This window comes from Capricornis sumatraensis, chromosome 6 (assembly GCF_032405125.1).
Source record: "Capricornis sumatraensis isolate serow.1 chromosome 6, serow.2, whole genome shotgun sequence".
Lineage (NCBI taxonomy): Eukaryota > Metazoa > Chordata > Mammalia > Artiodactyla > Bovidae > Capricornis > Capricornis sumatraensis.
Genome location: NC_091074.1, coordinates 104,174,387 through 104,191,826, shown reverse-complemented (window position 1 = coordinate 104,191,826; position 17,440 = coordinate 104,174,387). Strand labels below are relative to the sequence as shown.

Genomic DNA, 17,440 nt, shown 5'->3' with positions numbered 1-17,440 from the left:
CTCACCGGCAGGACTCAATTCTCAGAAGCAACATGAAAGATGATCACCATCCAGTAATCTTTATAAAAGGATGCCTATTAGCCCAAGTGGTCCCTGGTGTGTGTACTTTTGTGTGAAAGGTTATAGTGAGAAAGTACTGGTCCCCAGGCCTGCCCGGCCATAGGTCCCAGAGCACAGATTCTATACTTTCACACCTTCTTTTTCTTTCTTCATTTAAGGACCTAGAAATTCTCTTAAAGTTTAAAATCTTAACATAATAATCCACTTAATAGGGCAAGCTGGATAGCAATGGTAGGAAAAGGGGAACAGATAAGTACAACTCTACATGTGGGTCATCATACGTTAAATAGGGGCAACGGTAATCAAAATGATCCCTTTTGCATTTTGAGGGAGGGATGGAGGAAGCACAAAGGCCAATCTATACCATATATTTCACTCAGTTTGGTTCTAAATACTCCAACTTTTTAAGGGACAGAATTAAAAATATGTTGTAAATCTTAATTTAAATAGACTGCATAAAAACTACCACTTGTCTTAGTTTAAAACAGGAAACAGTCTCAGCAGAAAGCTGCTTTCAGCAATTTATAGAAGAAAGCTTGAATATTCTCTATAACAATTACTTTTCTTTAAGTTGTACAAAAGCATGTATACATTTGACCCTTGAACAACACAGGGGTCAGGGTGCCAACTCTTTCACACAGTTGTCAATTCCCTCTCCTTCTACACCTCTTAGTCTAAAGGATTCACGCCAGGGTTCTTAAGAAATTCTGAGTCCTTTGTGGCTAATTAGTGTTCTCTGAACTTTTGCCAACCACTTAGACTAACTTTATAAAAAAAAATAAGTGAAGTCTCTCAGTCGTGTCCGACTCTATGCAACCCCATGGACTGTAGCCTACTAGGCTCCTCTGTCCATGGGATTTTCCAGGCAAGAATACTGGAGTGGGTTGCCATTTCCTTCTGCAAGACTAACTCTATAGTCTCTGTTATCTATGGTTCCTGCAGCCATGGATTCAATCAACAGCAGACTGTGTTGTACTAGAGTACGTAGTATTTATTTTTAAAAATTTTTATATAAGTCGACCCCCATAATTTTTTTCATCATAAGTTGATTTTACTACATTCACGTATTAAACAATACACCCACTGGTGGCCAATACCATATATTAATGACCAAAACAAGATAAAAAGGGGGTAGCACCTCACTCCCTTAAGAAAGCCCTGCCCCTTCCCTGGATTAATGCACATGCCTCCCACTCCCCATCATTTGTCTCACTCCTCCTCCCTTTAGATTAAATCCCTCTTGCCAGGGTGAGAAGTTCATCTCTGATGGACCCACACAATCTAAAGCTGTTGTTCAAGGGTCAACTGTAGGAAGCAGTGTGTAGTCATGGCATGATCCAGGCAAACTTAGATTTGAAACTTCCTTCACCTCTAGATCATGTGATCTGCTACAAGGTACCAGACTCAATGTCTTCATGGATAAAATAGAGGAAATGCACCTTCCTTACAGAGCTGGAGAAAGTGTTAATATATATAAAGTGCTTAGTGTACTATCAGGGATTTAAGTATGTGCTCAAAAAATAACTCCCACTCATACTATGTAGAGAAAAGCTTTATAATCTTAAGGGTTTATCAGCTGGAGAACAGATGCCCTCCAGTGTTAAATGTACTATCTTCAAACAATGTCCAAGTAAACCAAGACCTGAGTAATTCAATGCCCAAAATAAACAGATTCTGGTTGGAACAATATTTCTACTTAAAGCGAATTTTATACTGTTCCATTAGATGTACAATTACTTTCCTGTCACATCAAGATAAGCACAGGCAGAAACAAAAAGTAGTTCACGGTTTACTCTGTTTATCCGCAAAACCCTAGCACCTATGCTACATATATTTAATGGCCTATTTTAAAAAATCTAAAGCTGTTTTTATTTAAATTGAAGTACTTCCCTGGTGGCTCAGAGGTTAAAGCGTCTGCCTGGAATGCGGGAGACCCGGGTTCGATACCTGGGTTGGGAAGATCCCCTGGAGAAGGAAATGGCAACCCACTCGAGTACTCTTGCCTGGAAAATCCCATGGAGGGAGGAGCCTGGTAGGCTACAGTCCATGGGGTCGCAAAGAGTCAGACACGACTGAGTGACTTCACTTTCTCTATAGTTGATTTACAATACTGTGTTAGTTTCAGGTGTACAGCAAAGTGATTCATATATATACATATATATATATTCTTTTTCAGAGTCTTTTCCCTTTTAGGTTATTACAAAATATCAAATACAGTTCTCTGTGCTATACAGTAGGCCCTGTTGCTTACATATTTTATATATAGTAGTGAGAGTTGGACTGTGAAGAAAGCTGAGTGCCGAAGAACTGATGCTTTTGAACTGTGGTGTTGAAGAAGACTTGAGAGTCCCCTGGACTGCAAGGAGATCCAACCAGTCCATCTTAAAGGAAATTAGTCCTGAATATTCATTGGAAGGACTGATGCTGAAGCTGAAACTCCCAATAATTTGGCCACCTGATGTGAAGAACTGACTGACTGGAAAAGACCCTGATGCTAGGAAAGATTGAAAGCAGGAGAAGGGGACGACAGAGGATGAGATGGTTGGATGGCATCACCAACTCGATGGACATGAGTTCGAGCAAGCTTTGGGAGTTGGTGATGGACAGGGAAGCCTGGCGTGCTGTATAGTCATAAGGGATTTGATTCAGGTCATATCTGAATGGTCTAGTGGTTTTCCCTACTTTCTTCAATTTAAGTCTGAATTTGGCAATAAGGAGCTCATGATCTGAGCCACAGTCAGCTCCCAGACTTGTTTTTGCTGACTGTATAGAGCTTCTCCATCTTTGGCTGCAAAGAACAGAATCAATCTGATTTCAGTGTTGACCATCTGGTGATGTCCATGTGTAGAGTCTTCTCTTGTGTTGTTGGAAGAGGGTGTTTGCTATGACCAGTGCATCAAATGGCATTATTTTATCATTTTTTATAGTTGAGAAATGTTCCATTGTGTGTGTGTGTGTGTATACATATACACACACAGCACATCTTCTTTATCCATTCATAAAGCTCTGTTTTGAAGCCAGCTGTATTTTCCACACTGCTTGGCACATAGCTGGGGACCATGGGATTTCATATCATGCTGCACAAAGACTCTGGTCTACCCCACTTCCACGTCAACACTCCTCTCTATTATCCTCTGTATTCTCTACAGCAGTGGCGACCAACTGATGGCCTATAGACAACTGATGATATGTGGCCCAAAGACTATACAATGTTTGCTCTGGCTCACTCAGAATTATTCTTTTTTTATTAGTTGTAAACATTTTAATAGCAAGAGATAAAATTCAAACATCCAGAATTCTGGCTTCTCTTAGAAAACTGAAGAGTTAGAAATTGTCTATAAATTCTCACATGGCAAAGGTATATTAGAGCTAAGTGGTGACAGCCTTCTTTGGATGGAACGTGAGCTCTGCAGTTGACCACTCTCTACTGTTCCCTATAGCTCTGGACCCTAGCTGCTGCAGTCAGTCACATGAAGGATGTAATGAACCTCAAGTGGTCCTTCAGGGGTTTATGCTGTCCGGTTCCACTCAAGCCTTTTAACCTCAAGTTGCAAGTTTTTTTTTTTTTTTAATTTATTTATTTATCTTGGCTGTATCAGGTCTTAGTTGCAGCACACAGGATCTTTGCTGTGTCACACAGACGTTTCACTGTAGTGCACTGAGTCTCTAGTTGTGGTGTCCAGGTTCAATAGTTGTGGTGCATAGGATTAGTTGCTCTGCAGAATGTGGGATCTTAGTCCCCCAGGATCCAACCCACCTCCTCTGCACTACAAAGTAGATTCTTAATCACTGGACTACCAGGGAGATATCTCAGGTTGGATGTAGGCATACAGGAGGAAAATGACGTAAAGTGACATTAACTGACTCATTGTTAACCATTTCCAAAGAGTATTACAAAAAACCAAACTCCAAATGAAAGACTCTACATGTGAAATGTGAGCCACAAGTGCCTGGCACATGATAAGTGCTCAGTAAATGATAGCTGGCATTGTAATTGGTATTATTTCACTGTACTCCATTGAATAAACATAACCTCAGAGAATAGACAGGTGATTTTACAATAAGTTTCTGAAAAATAAGAATGCAAGAGATTTGCCTCACAGGACATAAGATATATAATGAAGCTATAATAAATATTCCAGTACTATATTCATGTAACTTATATAATACTGCACATCAACTATATTTCAAAAAAAATTAAAAACAAACAAACAAAAAAACCCAAACCAAACCAAACAAAAACTCAGTACTGGTAGAAGAATAGACAAATCAATGGTATAGAAAAAAAAACCCCAAAGACAGACTTAAGTACAATATATAAGAATTTAATACATGATTGAACTGACATCTCACTGCAGAAGAAAGGATAGATTAATCATTAATTGGTCCTGGAACAACTGACTGAATCCCAAATAAACTTTTTTCAAAGAAGGGAAACCTCTAAAGGACTACAAGAAAAAAAGGTAGAATAATTATTTGATATTCAAGTGGGGAAAACTTTTCTAAGTAGAAAAGCCAAGAGAGAAACCACGAAGGAAAAGTTAAACAGACTTGACAAGAGAAAATAAAAATTTAGTTCAGTTCAGTTGCTCAGTCGTGTCCGACTCTGTGACCCCATGAACTGCAGCACTCCAGGCCTCCCTCTCCATCACCAACTCCCAGAGTCCGCCCAAACCCATGTCCATTGCGTCGGTGATAAAAATTGATGTACATTATAAAAAATATAAAAGAAATTAACTGTAGGCATTACTACAGAATAAGATTCTCCACTCACTGAAGACTTGTTGTGTCTAAGCCCATGCTCAGAGCACCATAGACTCTCTTCATACTCATGGTAACTGGCACTGTAAACACTATTTTAGCCCTACTTTACATATGAGGTTCAGAGCTTATCAGACATTAATTGAAGTAAAATACTGCAAACTTATTCTCAAAGCTAGTATTAAGTATATTAATGAAAGTGTTAAGTAGTTAGTCAGACACAAGCGGGTCCCTGCTCCATCCTGGATGGGGCCATCTTTTCCTCCCTGACCTGGACACTGGTGATCAGAACATGCCCAGAGATCCTCCCTTAATTGTGGTCAAGACAGTTAAATTTCCAGACTTATCAGGCCCAAATAAGATAAAACATTCCATCACATGTTGGCGCAGGCACACTAAGCCCTAAAACCCTAAAAGGTGACACAGTATAACCTGGGGTTCATTATTCTGTATTTGTAATAAACTAGTATTGCAGTATTTGTCCTGGTCTGCACTGCCCCCTGTGCCCTGCCCCAACCCTGCAAGGGTTTTTCTTGGGTGCTTGTGGGTAAGTGCCTGCACACAAGGAGAAAAGTTATATAACCTAAAACTGACAATCAACGTGTCAAATGATGCAGTACACAGGGAGGGACTTGCCACTACTTTGAAAAACCAATCCTATCCCCAGCTGGAAAGTGAAAGTGAAGTCGCTCAGTCGTGTCCAACTCTTTGCAACCCCGTGGACTATAGCCCATTAGGCTCCTCCATCCATGGGATTCTCCAGGCAAGAGTACTGGAGTGGGTTGCCATTTCCTTCTCCAGAGGGCTGCTTCTAGTTTCCACACAGCCCACTGTCCTCTTCTCTCTTGGGAGTATACTTTCACTTTGTTTAATAAAACTTCTGCTGCTTAAAAGTGTTTGATTGAATTCTTTCCTTCGGGAGGTCAAGGACTGAGTTGCCACCTTGCTGGTAACAAAAGTGTTATGTTAGACGGTGAGATCATGGGTGATGTTTTTTTCTTGGTTTGGTTTTCCAAACGCTTCAGTATTTTATATTACATTTACTGTCAGAGAAAAGACACATTATAGAACTACTTTTTGAATTCTTTGTCACAGCTCTGTTATCTTAGAGTAAAACACGGGGAGTTCTTTATAAATAAATAAAATGGGATAGAGAAAGAGTGATAATAACACTTACTAGGTGTCTACCAAAAGCTAGACACTGTAAGAGTTGATTTATCTGCATTATATTTCATCCTAACCTAAAGCCTATGAGGACAGGTATATTTTTTCCACTTACTGAAGCAGGAAACTGAGACTCACAGGTTTCACCGAGCTTGCTAGGGTAGGAAACACATCTTCAACATTTGGGCTCTTTCTACTGTGGCTTCACACCTGTAGCAGAGCACTAAGCTTATACCTGCTGACTGCGTGTGATAGTATTAAAGTGTCTCTTCTTACACTAGCAGATCATACACTTACACACCGCTTTCTCAAATTTTAGAAAAATCTCTGGAGCTCATTGATTCAGTACCACCAAACAGATGGGTGCCCATCCTGCTCTGAAACATTTCACAGGAACAAGGGTTAAAAAATTCCACTGGCAACTGGTACTTATGCTTAAAATTAATCTGTCATGACAAAAAGTATTCTACTATTTTTAATATGTTGACCTCATCTCAACATTTCTATGAAAACAAGAGACATGACACTCCAATGGTAACCAGTCTCCACATTGGAATACTTCATATTCCAAGGATGAGGTTAGAATCACTCTCCCTAAACCTTCACTCCCATGATTGATTTGCTACTATGTCAATGCTTTCCTTGAATCTTCAAGCATCATGCCTACCTCTTGAAGATGCAAAATGGACAAAACTTGTACAAGAAACACCAACTTGTAGTTTGGATATATATCACAGGACTATTAGGACTAAATTGCTGACTACTGTTTAGCTTGGAATGAGCTGAAAATTTTCTGTATGTTTTCACCTGGTTACCATCTTGATATCATGTGATTTGTTTCCTTCCTTCAGCAGTTCTTTTTGAGATCCTTACAGTTTTATATCATTCTCTTAATCTTTTTTAGTCCAAATATTTGGTGATTAATCACTCATTTAAAAACATTTAAAGACCACCTATTGTATACTAGGCACTATGGAAGTTTCTGCAGAGACAAAAATAAGATCCTGTCTTTAAGGAGCTAAAAGCCTAAAGGAGGAGATGAAGTAAACAGACAGTTCCTATACAGTGTTCCTAGTGTTTTCACAGAGGTATGGATTGATATTGTGCAATGTCAGAGGAGGAGCTGGGGTAATGAGGGAAAGTTTCTTGGAGGTGGTGCTCAGGAAGAATCATTAAAGACCAATAGGAGCTAGTAAGACATTGGAAGGAAGTTATTTTCTGCACATCTTGGAAACTGTGAGAGTAAAAAGTGCCTATGGGAAGCAAAAACAGACAGCCATCTCTCTGAATATAAGCTATTTAGTGACGGATACAAAATGTAATGATTATTGTTACTGCATCCATCAACTTTTTTGATGAAGATGAGTTGTTCCAAAACCAAATTTTAAAAAAACATAATTTTGCAGAATGTTGTGGCTGTTACTAATTATTTTAATAATGACCTTCCAAATACTTTACATCCAAAGAGTATTATGAACCACAGGAATGTATTTTGCTAATGAAATGTGAAATCTACTTCTTAGCATTAATCATAGAACTCCAATAAAGCAGACTCCAGGCATGCTCAACACCATCACCACAGGACTCTCTCCCTTTGGCTACATGTGAGTGAATGGACAGTGCAATGCTTCTCTTCAATCACTTAAAGGTTAATGGTGAGAAAGTCAATTTTTATCTTTGGTCTATTAGATAAGGGCATCAGTACATTAGAATTGATTTTTAGGGGCTGGAGAAAAGTGGTTAAGAAAAACAACTCAAGATGAAAAGAGTGCTTCACAGTGACAGTCCTAAATGCTCAGATACAGAAAGAGAGAGGACCAAGCCACTCCTCTGTGAACTGTTACTCCCTAAGTATCAATCCCTCCATTTGACCCTAGAAATAGCAGTTTCTTTGCTAGTATTTTCCAGGCCAGTACCACAGTCTTCAGCAGCTGGATAAAGCAAAAACAAAAAAACCCCATGGCGTGTTAATTTTGAACAATAATAGACAGTTGAAAAAAAGGAGTAAGTGTCACAACAACTTTTCACTAAAGCTTTCAAACAACATTAAATGAATTAAAGAACAATGGCTAGGGTAGACAAGATTCTCAGGGAAAATAAAAAATAAAAGGTTGTGAATTAAGGGATAAAAGATAAATGATTTTCCTGAAAGATGGACTCTAAGGAAATTTATCCATGTATTACAATTAATTTCGCTCAGTCATATTAGACTCTTTGTGACCCCATGGACTATATAGTCCATGGAATTCTCCAGGCCAGAATACTGGAGTGGGTAGCCTATCCCTTCTCCAGGGGAATCTTCCTGACCCAGGAATTAAACTGAGGTCTCCTGCAATAATAAGCTTTGGGAAGAATATATATTATGTTTCAAAATAAGAATATGATTGAAATAGTTATACTTGATCAAGGCACAATGTACAACACCATGAGAAAAAAACATTTTTCAATTAAACTCAAAAACTTTATCTTGAAAGAAGAAACAATGAACCTATCTTTGAAAGTGAGTGTTAGATGTATTTTTAAAATCTTTTACCTGATTTAAATAATTTAGGCACTTTTCAAGACACCAAAGGCAACAAATGCAAGATTTCAGCACACATCGAGCACAAGCATTTTCCTAGAAAGAATGAATAATGAAAATAATTAAAGACCAAAGGATCAAACCATACCAGGTAGAATATTATAAATTTTAGAAAAGTAAAAATTAAGAAAAATCACAACCTATGCTTTAAAGCCTCCACACTCACCCTTTTTTCCCTCAAAATGTAATGGTTGAATTGTTTTTAATCAGTTCAATCCAACATTTACTTAGTACCTATTGCATATAAGATAGAGTATATAAGACCAACAAAGAACTTAAAAGCATTAAACGTAACAAAGGTTAGAGTCAGAATGATACAGATCCTAGAGCAATGAGAGTGGAGAAGAGAGAGAGAAGATGCCACTTGGGAGGTTAGAGGACTCAGGGGAGGTTTCTAGGAAGAGGGGGCATTTGAGCTAAGCTATACAGAAATGCATGTTGTTTCTGCAGTTAAGGACAGGAAGGAGGGTTCCAAGGAGGAAAGTGTGAATTCACACAGAGGAATAGAAGCACAGGATATTTGGGGAAACCTGTGATTAGATAAATTTTGCCAGAGCATACAGAGTACGAGAGTGGGAGATAAGGGGACTGAATTAGATTCCACTTGGCAAGGACATGGAAGAAAACATTCACGCTTGGACTTAATATCATTGGGAATTTTGCTACGTGCAGAACTGAGATCTGGAATGTGCCCACAGAAAGTCCAAAAAAGATTTTTCCTTACCTTTCCTTTGAGCTGACTGTGAATGTACATAAGGATCATTCGTGGAATTTTGACTAACGTGATAATGAAAGAACCTTTTGCCACGGTACCAAGGTGATAACGAATAAGGCGATTCACTGATGCCAGAATTGGTGTAAATGGCAAATTCCTTTTATCCCTGTTTAAAACATGACCAAAAAGACAATTAAAGGCTTGACCAGGATAGAAACATAAAAAAGATTTAGTTCAAAAGAGAGCGAAAAATTAGTTCATTTTCCTTATTCTAGTTCTATGGCAAAATAGCAAAGAAACTACAAGTGCTTCAGATGTATCATGTAAAATTAATGTTTCATTTCTTTATGGTAGTTTCATGGCATTCTTATGCTCTAATAATTTAAGTTAAATAAAACGGCTTTGAAAGCTCTTACTAATAAACAGTTACGGTGTTAATTACATAATCAGATAATGGAATGTAGAAAGATGTTAGACTTGGCACCTCATTTTAATGGAAAACTGTCAGGCCTACTGTAGTGCATAGTTAGCTCTGAAATTAGGAAAGAAAGTCACAACACCTTTTCTGATCCATACAAATTAAAGACTTGTTAACCTTTGCTAGATCCTTATATAAGCAAAAATACTGGGTTGACCAAAAAGTTCACTCAGCTTTTTCCATACCACCTTATGTGGAAAAACCCAAAAGAACTTCTTGGCCAACCCAATACATAACACACTAACTAGATTTATTTTTCTGATAAATGTAATTTAAGTGTAGCATGACTTGCTATTCTAATTAATTTTTTAAGAAAGTTACAGGAGAGAATAAAGAATAAAATAATAACCTCCCATTTTCCTACCTCACAAAATTATCAACTACACATTTTGTCATATTGAGTTCCACTTACTTCTTAAAGAAATTAAGCTCTTATCAGCCTCAGTTCCATTTCCTTCAGGCATAATCACTTAGATTATCTTAAGTTTTCTTTCTTTTCCCTTGCTTTTTTTTTAATTGACGTATAATCGACCTACAATACTGTTAGTTCTGCATATATAACAGTGATTCACTATTTCTACACGTTACAAATGATCACCACAATAAGTCTAGTTGTCATCTGTCACCATACAAAATGATCACAATATTATCACCCATATTCCCCATGTGAGACTTTTCATCCCCATCATCATTCTTTTTTGTAACCGGAAGTTTGTACATTTTAATCTCCTTCACCTATTTCACTCACAACCTCGACCCCTCCTCTGGCAGTCACTTGATTTTTCTCTGTATCTATGAGGCTTCCCTGATAGCTCAGTTGGTAAAGAATCCGCCTGCGATGCAGAAGACCCTGGTTCGATTCCTGGGTCAGGAAGATCTGCTGGAGAAGGGATAGGCTACCCACTTCAGTATTCTTGCATTTCCCTTGTGGCTCAGCTGTAAAGAATCCACCTGCAATGCCGGAGACCTGGGTTCAGTCCCTGGGTTGGGATGATCCCCTGGAGAAGGAAAAGGCTACCTATTCCAGTATTCTGGCCTGGAGAATTCCATGGACTGTATAGTCTGTGAGGTTGCAAAGAGTCAGACACAACTGAGCGACTTTCATTTGAGTCTATTTCACATGAGTCTATTTGTTATGTTTATTTGTTTTGTTTTTTAGATTCCACATGTAAGTGAAATCATACAGGTATCTGACATTCTCTGCCTGACTTATTTCACTTATCATAATACCCTCTAGGTCCATCCATGTTGTTACAACTTAAGTTTTCTGACAAGTATAAATTCTCACCTAGTAAAATAGTAGGTCACCACAGCTCCTGCCACAGTCATCTGCTGACAGGCTAAAATAAATTCACTGATCCAAATCAGGCCCACCACATGGTACCACCACATGTACTGCAGAGGCCCTGACATTTTGAACTCCACAAAGCCTTGTTCATTCTGAACAGCACTACCTAGGAAAATATCAAAGAAGGAAAGAAGAAGCACATAAAGTATAAACCAAAAAAACATGGCTATTAAATCTAGGAGATTAAGCTAATTTCCAACAATATATCCCTACCCCCAAACCACTGGCATTATTATCACAGTGTTATTTCATTAAGGGACAAAAATAATTATCACTTCAAAAGTTGTATAGCAGAACACTGTAAAATCAAGCATTTTGTTTTCCTCAAAGGCAACATATACAGCTTTTAAAAGTTGCTCTGTTTGAATATAATTCTTACCACATTATCAGCTATTTAGTTTAGTTATGAATTTTCCAACACTTCAGTTTTCTTAAAGAGCTATTACTTGCCCAATAATTACAGATATAAAATTAGCAAAGTACAGAAATTAATATTATTTTGAATTGGTGGTGTGTTGAATGACCAGAGAAGTTACATATATGCTTATTATCCTTATACCACTTTTCACAATTAATTCCATTTAGACATACATAACTTTTGATATTGGAGAAGGCAATGGCACCCCACTCCAGTACTCTTGCCTGGAAAATCCCTTCGATGGAGGAGCCTGGTAGGCTGCAGTCCATGGGGTCGCTAAGAGTCGGACACGACTGAGCAACTTCACTTTGACTTTTCACTTTCATGCATTGGAGAAGGAAATCGCAACCCACTCCAGTGTTCTTGCCTAGAGAATCCCAGGGATGGAGGAGCCTGGTGGGCTGCCATCTATGGGGTCGCACAGAGTTGGACACGACTGAAGCGACTTAGCAGCAGCAGCAACTTTTGATATTAAGTATGGCTACAAGTAAGTCTGCGCATCTAACTATGAATTGTATCACCACTAGCTCTATATAGATTCAGGTCATTTCCAAACTAGAGAATCCCAAGGAGGCAGGCTGATCTTTGGCTGTCACTGGAGTTTGAGGCAACTCCAGAGGAGCACTGCATTCATTGGTTCAACTCGGAATGAATCTGATGTCTGAGTCAGTACAGGAGCCTACTTCCAGTCCACAACCATCTCAAAACTGGATATGATTTCAGGCCCTACCTGGTTTAGACTCACTTTGGTGGGAAAATCTAAATATCATGAATGGGGAATGTGTTATTATTATTTTTTTAACTTTCCTTTTTAGATTGGGGTATAGCAGATTAACAATGTTGTGATAGTTTCAGGTAAACAGTGAAAGGACTCATCCATCCGAACTCACGTATCCGTTCCCCCCCAAACTCTCCTCCCCTCCAGGCTGTCATATAATATATCCCTGTGCTATGGAGTAGGTCCTTCTTGGTTATCCATTTTAAATATAGCAGTGTGCATGTGTCCATCCCAAACTCCCAAACTATCCCTTCCCCACATTCTCACCCCTGGCAACCATTAGTTAGTTCTCTAAGTCTATTTCTGCTAAGTAAGTCCATCTGTAAAAAGGTAATGTGTTATTGAAGAGCCATAACCTCTGTTATTTCTGATGGCTTATCAGACCTTACTCCATAAATGTCTTAAGAATTATATTTCTCTGATGTTTTAAAATATTTTAATGCAAATCAGTTTCATTGCTAAAAGAAAGCAGCAACATGTCTTCTTACCGGCTGTGCCAAGAAAGAGAAGTGTCATGATCCAGTACACCCAAAACAGGACAAGAGCAAAGAAAGTCCAAAAGGGCTGGAAGACTAGCAGCGGCAAGTGAATGAAGACCTTGCCAGCCACATGGAACAAGGCAATGGTGAGAGCAACCCGCTTGCGCATCACCAGCATGACCAGGAACAAGATAACCTGTATGCAGAAAATGGACAGGAAGGTTCAAGCTGCTGTTTTAAGTGGTAAAAACGGAAACGATGGTGGAAAAATTTTAACATAACTCTTAATTCCACTTATCATTTTTCATTATTTACTGAAAATGTCCTCTAAAGGTAAACATAGAAGAATTTCTAAATTATTAATACATCCTAGAATGCTACTTTTCCATTTCCTACTCATTACAAATCAAAACATGTCGCCTGTCATCAGGATGAGACTCATAAAATTTTGTAAACTGGGGAGAAGACCATATGCTATGATCACAAAAGCACAGGTATTTGTATGTCCTCTCCCTTATTGGATCATGAGCTCCTTAAGAGCAGGGTTCATGTCAAACTTATTTACTCCCCACTCTGCCCTGGCACTTGGCACAGAGAAATGTACTTAAAAGATGATTAATAAGTATTTGCACAATGATAGCACAATGGTTTTATAGCGGCTTTATTTTTAGTTTCTAATGCTCAATGAAAAGCTTGGGATTGCTCCAAGAAGTAAACTGAGGTTTTTTTCCCCTTTTATCAGATATGAGAGGGAGATAAACCAAAAATATAAATATAGATTATTGAACCATGTTAATTAATAATTTTACTGTAATTAGTATAGTAATTATACTAGTGAAGCTCATCTCTATTTTTGGAATAATGTTGTTAAAAGTTTAAAAGGAAAAAAAATGGGAAAATAATTAGTGAAAAACAGAATGACATGAGATGGCTTATTTCTTAATATACTTTTCTATAATAAAGAGAACTGTTTTTTAAAAATAGTTACATTATTTCATGACAGTAAGATATATGTTCTTCCTAGAAAATGATAATTAATATTCTAGGTGAACATTCCCTCTCAAAAAGCAGACAGTGCAGAACAAAATGTCGCATCAAACAGCACCCATCAATTAGAGAAGCCTCTGAAGACTTCTGAGGAGGTCATAACCCACGGGACAGAGATTTAACCTGACAGTGATCAAGGGTAGGCTTGCAATAGCTAGGGGTAAGTTTCTGCTTCATTAATGGTCTATAAATAAAACATTAACCTGAAAGACACACCGAGGCCTGTACTTACCGTGAACACTGTTGCTGAAATGGCATAGATGAGGAGGGCCCGAAGATTGGCCTCAGCTACCTGAGGCTGATCAGGAATAACCGTTTCTTTGGGAGACTTTCTTTGCTTTGCATACAGCCACCAGAGCACACCTGTGCCACCTGGAGACAGGAAACAATTTTGCAATAATTAGCACAAGAAAATGTGTACCATAAATCCTCAATTTTCTAGACCCTTCCTATACCTCACCATGGACTAACAGCAACAATCCATTTGGCTGGGAGGTGTGTGGCTGTCACTTCTTGCCAGCAAAGGGGAACTCCAATGACTCCGCAATCATCTTCCACATTACGCACTTACAAATCTTTAACTGTATCAAATGAACCTCCTTTAACTATATTATCAATTCTGAAGCTGAGAGAGAGCCCAGCAAGGGCAGATACCCCTCAGAGGCACTGGTCACTGACGAGAGCCTCAGCATCTGTTTAAGCTAGGGAGTGTGTGGAAAGCAAGTAAAGGGCATAGAAATCCGCAATGAAGGGACTTCCCCAGTGATCCAGTGGTTAAGACTCCACACTTCTAAGGCAGGGAGCATGGGTTAGATCCCTGGTTGGGCAACTAAGATCCCACATGTCACACAGTTTTGTGACCAATTAAAAAAAAAAAAAAAAAAGAACGAAAGTTAAAAAAAAAAAAAAAAAGAACGAAAGTTAAAAAAAAAAAAAATCAGCAATTAAGTTGAGGAAGGCAAAGATCTTCTTTGCTGTACAATAACCCCAGTGCCTAGTGATGACACACTCACATAGTTGATAAAATATTCGTACTATGAATAAATGAAGATCAAATGAGTAGTTCCTACCATAGGTAGGAACAAAGGAAATCTTCGACAGTTTGATAGCAGTGGGCACTAGAAATGGGACTTTTTATCTCTATCACTTGCTCAGAGATTCTAGATTGAAGAGGGAGGCATAACTGCATCCAAATAAGAGAGCTGCATCAGACACCTTCATTCAATTCATTCGGCATATTTTGAGTGCCCACAGCATCTACTGTTCTAGGAGTTAAGGCCTGCATGCATGCATACTCAGTCATGTCTGACTCTTTTGTGACCCCATAGGCTGTAGCCTTCCAGGCTCCTCTGTCCATGGGATTTCCCAGGCAAGAATACCAGAATGGGTTGTCATTTCCTACTCCAGGGGATCTTCCTGACCTAGGGATCGAACCCACGTCACTGGTGTCTCCTGCATTGGCAGGTAGACTCTTTACTAACTTTGCCACCTGGGAAAAACCCCAGGAGTTGAGGACAGAGGACAGAGCAGTAAAAAACCAAGCCCCCAACATCATCTCTCCTGGAGCTTATATAGTTTTGGGGGAACAAAAAAAACAAGGAAACAACCAAAACCACAGTATATTAAACCTAAAAAAAAAGCTGCTTAGTAAGAGGGATAGAAGTGTTAGTGTTGGGAAAGCAGTACAATTTTATATATGATGGGTAACTAAGTCCTCTCTGGGGTGAGATGATATCTGAGCAAAAGAGTCAAAGACAGGGAGAAAACAATCTATGAAACTAAGGAAAGAGTGTTCCAGGCAAGAAGGAATAGCAAGTTCTAAGATGCTGAGATGGGGCCATGCCTAGCAGGAGAGAAAGTAAGAGGCCATTATAGCCACAGCAATGAGCAATGGAAAAAGTGATAACAGATGTGGGTAGAGCAGGAGCTGGCTTCCAGATCATACTGTAAGGCCTTGTAGGCTATGGTAAGGAAATGGGAGATTCAGAGTAGATGTATGTATCTAGGTGGACAAGAGAAATGCCTGAGAGAGAAGCACTGGGCTAAGGAGATCAACCCTGGGATTTCTTTGGAAGGAATGATGCTAAAGCTGAAACTCCAGTACTTTGGCCACCTCATGTGAAGAGTTGACTCATTGGAAAAGACTTTGATGCTGGGAGGGATTGGGGGCAAGAGAAGAAGGGGACGACAGAGGATGAGATGGCTGGATGGCATCACTGACTTGATGGACGCAAGTCTGAGTGAACTCCAGGATTTGGTGACGGACAGGGAGGCCTGGAGTCCCGCAATTCATGGCGTCGCAAAGAGTCGGACACGACTGAGCGACTGAACTGAACTGAACTGAACTGAAGATCTATGCAAATCAACTCAACTCATCTGCACTCAAGTCAAGAGTGAATAGTGTCAAAGGGAAATTCCTTAGTATTTGTAAGCAAATACTAAGCATGAGTTTTTCTTCTACTGAAGATGAGTAAGCAAAACAACTGAGTCTATGGAAAATGTTTCTGAGAAAGGGAAATACTACTTCCATTTTGGACCATTTAAACTTGTGCAAGGAATTAGCACAGACAGATGTAACCACATTTAATTACAATGCTATTAAGTGGGTATTATCAGTGCCACTTTACAAATGATGAAACTGAAAATTTAGGGAAGTTCAATAGCATGCCAAATGCCAGATATCTGGTAAGTGGGAGAGCTAGGATTCAAGCTAGAGCTAGTCTATCACTGACTCAATGGACATGAGTTTGAGCAAACTCCAGGAGATGGTGAAGGACAGGGAAGCCTGGCATGCTGCAGTCCATGGGGTTGCAAAGAGACTGACACAACTGAGCAATTGAACAGCAGATAGGATTCAAATCTACTTTTATTCTAAAAGCTATTTATCTGTTATGAACTGAATGCTTATGTGTCCCCAAAATCCATCTACTGAATCCTAATCCTCACTATGGTGGTATTTGGAAGTGGGGCCTTTAGAAGATGAAGGGGTCATAAGAGTGGAGCCCTCATGAATAGGATTAGTGCCCTTTTTATAAAAGAGACCTCAGGGAGCTCCTATCCCTCTTCTGCCGTGTGAGGACAGCAATCAGATGGCTGGAAACAAGAAGTCAGCCTTCAGATGCCAAATCTGCTGGTGCCCTGATCTTGTACGCTCCAACCTCCACAACTTTGAGAAATAAATGTTTATGGTTTATAGGGCTATGGTACTTTGCTACAACAGTCCAATATGACTAAGACATCATCTGGCACACAATTAGATTTGAAGGCTACAAACTGAAATGAAAAGTATGATGGTTGAGAGAAGGAAGAACTACAAATTAGATTAAACTGGAATAACAAAATTAAGTAATCAAGTACAGAAGTGATACTGAGGAAAACTCAATCAGTGATATAGCAGATAAACTTGAAGAGTTCTTCCTGAATGTAAAGAAAACAACAAAAGGACTAAAAATGCTAATTTGGTAGATGACTGGAGAATAACAAGAATCTTAAGTCAAAAACCACTAGAATAGAAACAATAATCAAACAGAGATAAAGAAAACTTTTCAAAGTTAAAAAAGATCCTCCCAAAGAGATCATAGGCAAACCTAGTTAAGATTCTGAACTAGACA

The 17,440-nt window shown here is 38.9% G+C and overlaps 1 protein-coding gene across 1 annotated transcript in view; it reads right to left on the bottom strand.

The window, feature by feature from the left end:
- The window catches only part of SLC44A1 (solute carrier family 44 member 1), a 166,532-nt gene that overhangs the window by 20,830 nt on the left and 128,262 nt on the right, over positions 1-17,440 (bottom strand). Inside the window, exons 9-13 of the mRNA XM_068973651.1 lie at positions 14,062-14,201; positions 12,792-12,978; positions 11,048-11,213; positions 9,291-9,447; positions 8,519-8,602 (exon numbers count right to left, since the gene is read on the bottom strand). Of these exons, the coding sequence (XP_068829752.1) occupies positions 8,519-8,602; positions 9,291-9,447; positions 11,048-11,213; positions 12,792-12,978; positions 14,062-14,201 (734 nt within the window). The remainder of the gene's footprint in view (positions 1-8,518; positions 8,603-9,290; positions 9,448-11,047; positions 11,214-12,791; positions 12,979-14,061; positions 14,202-17,440) is intronic.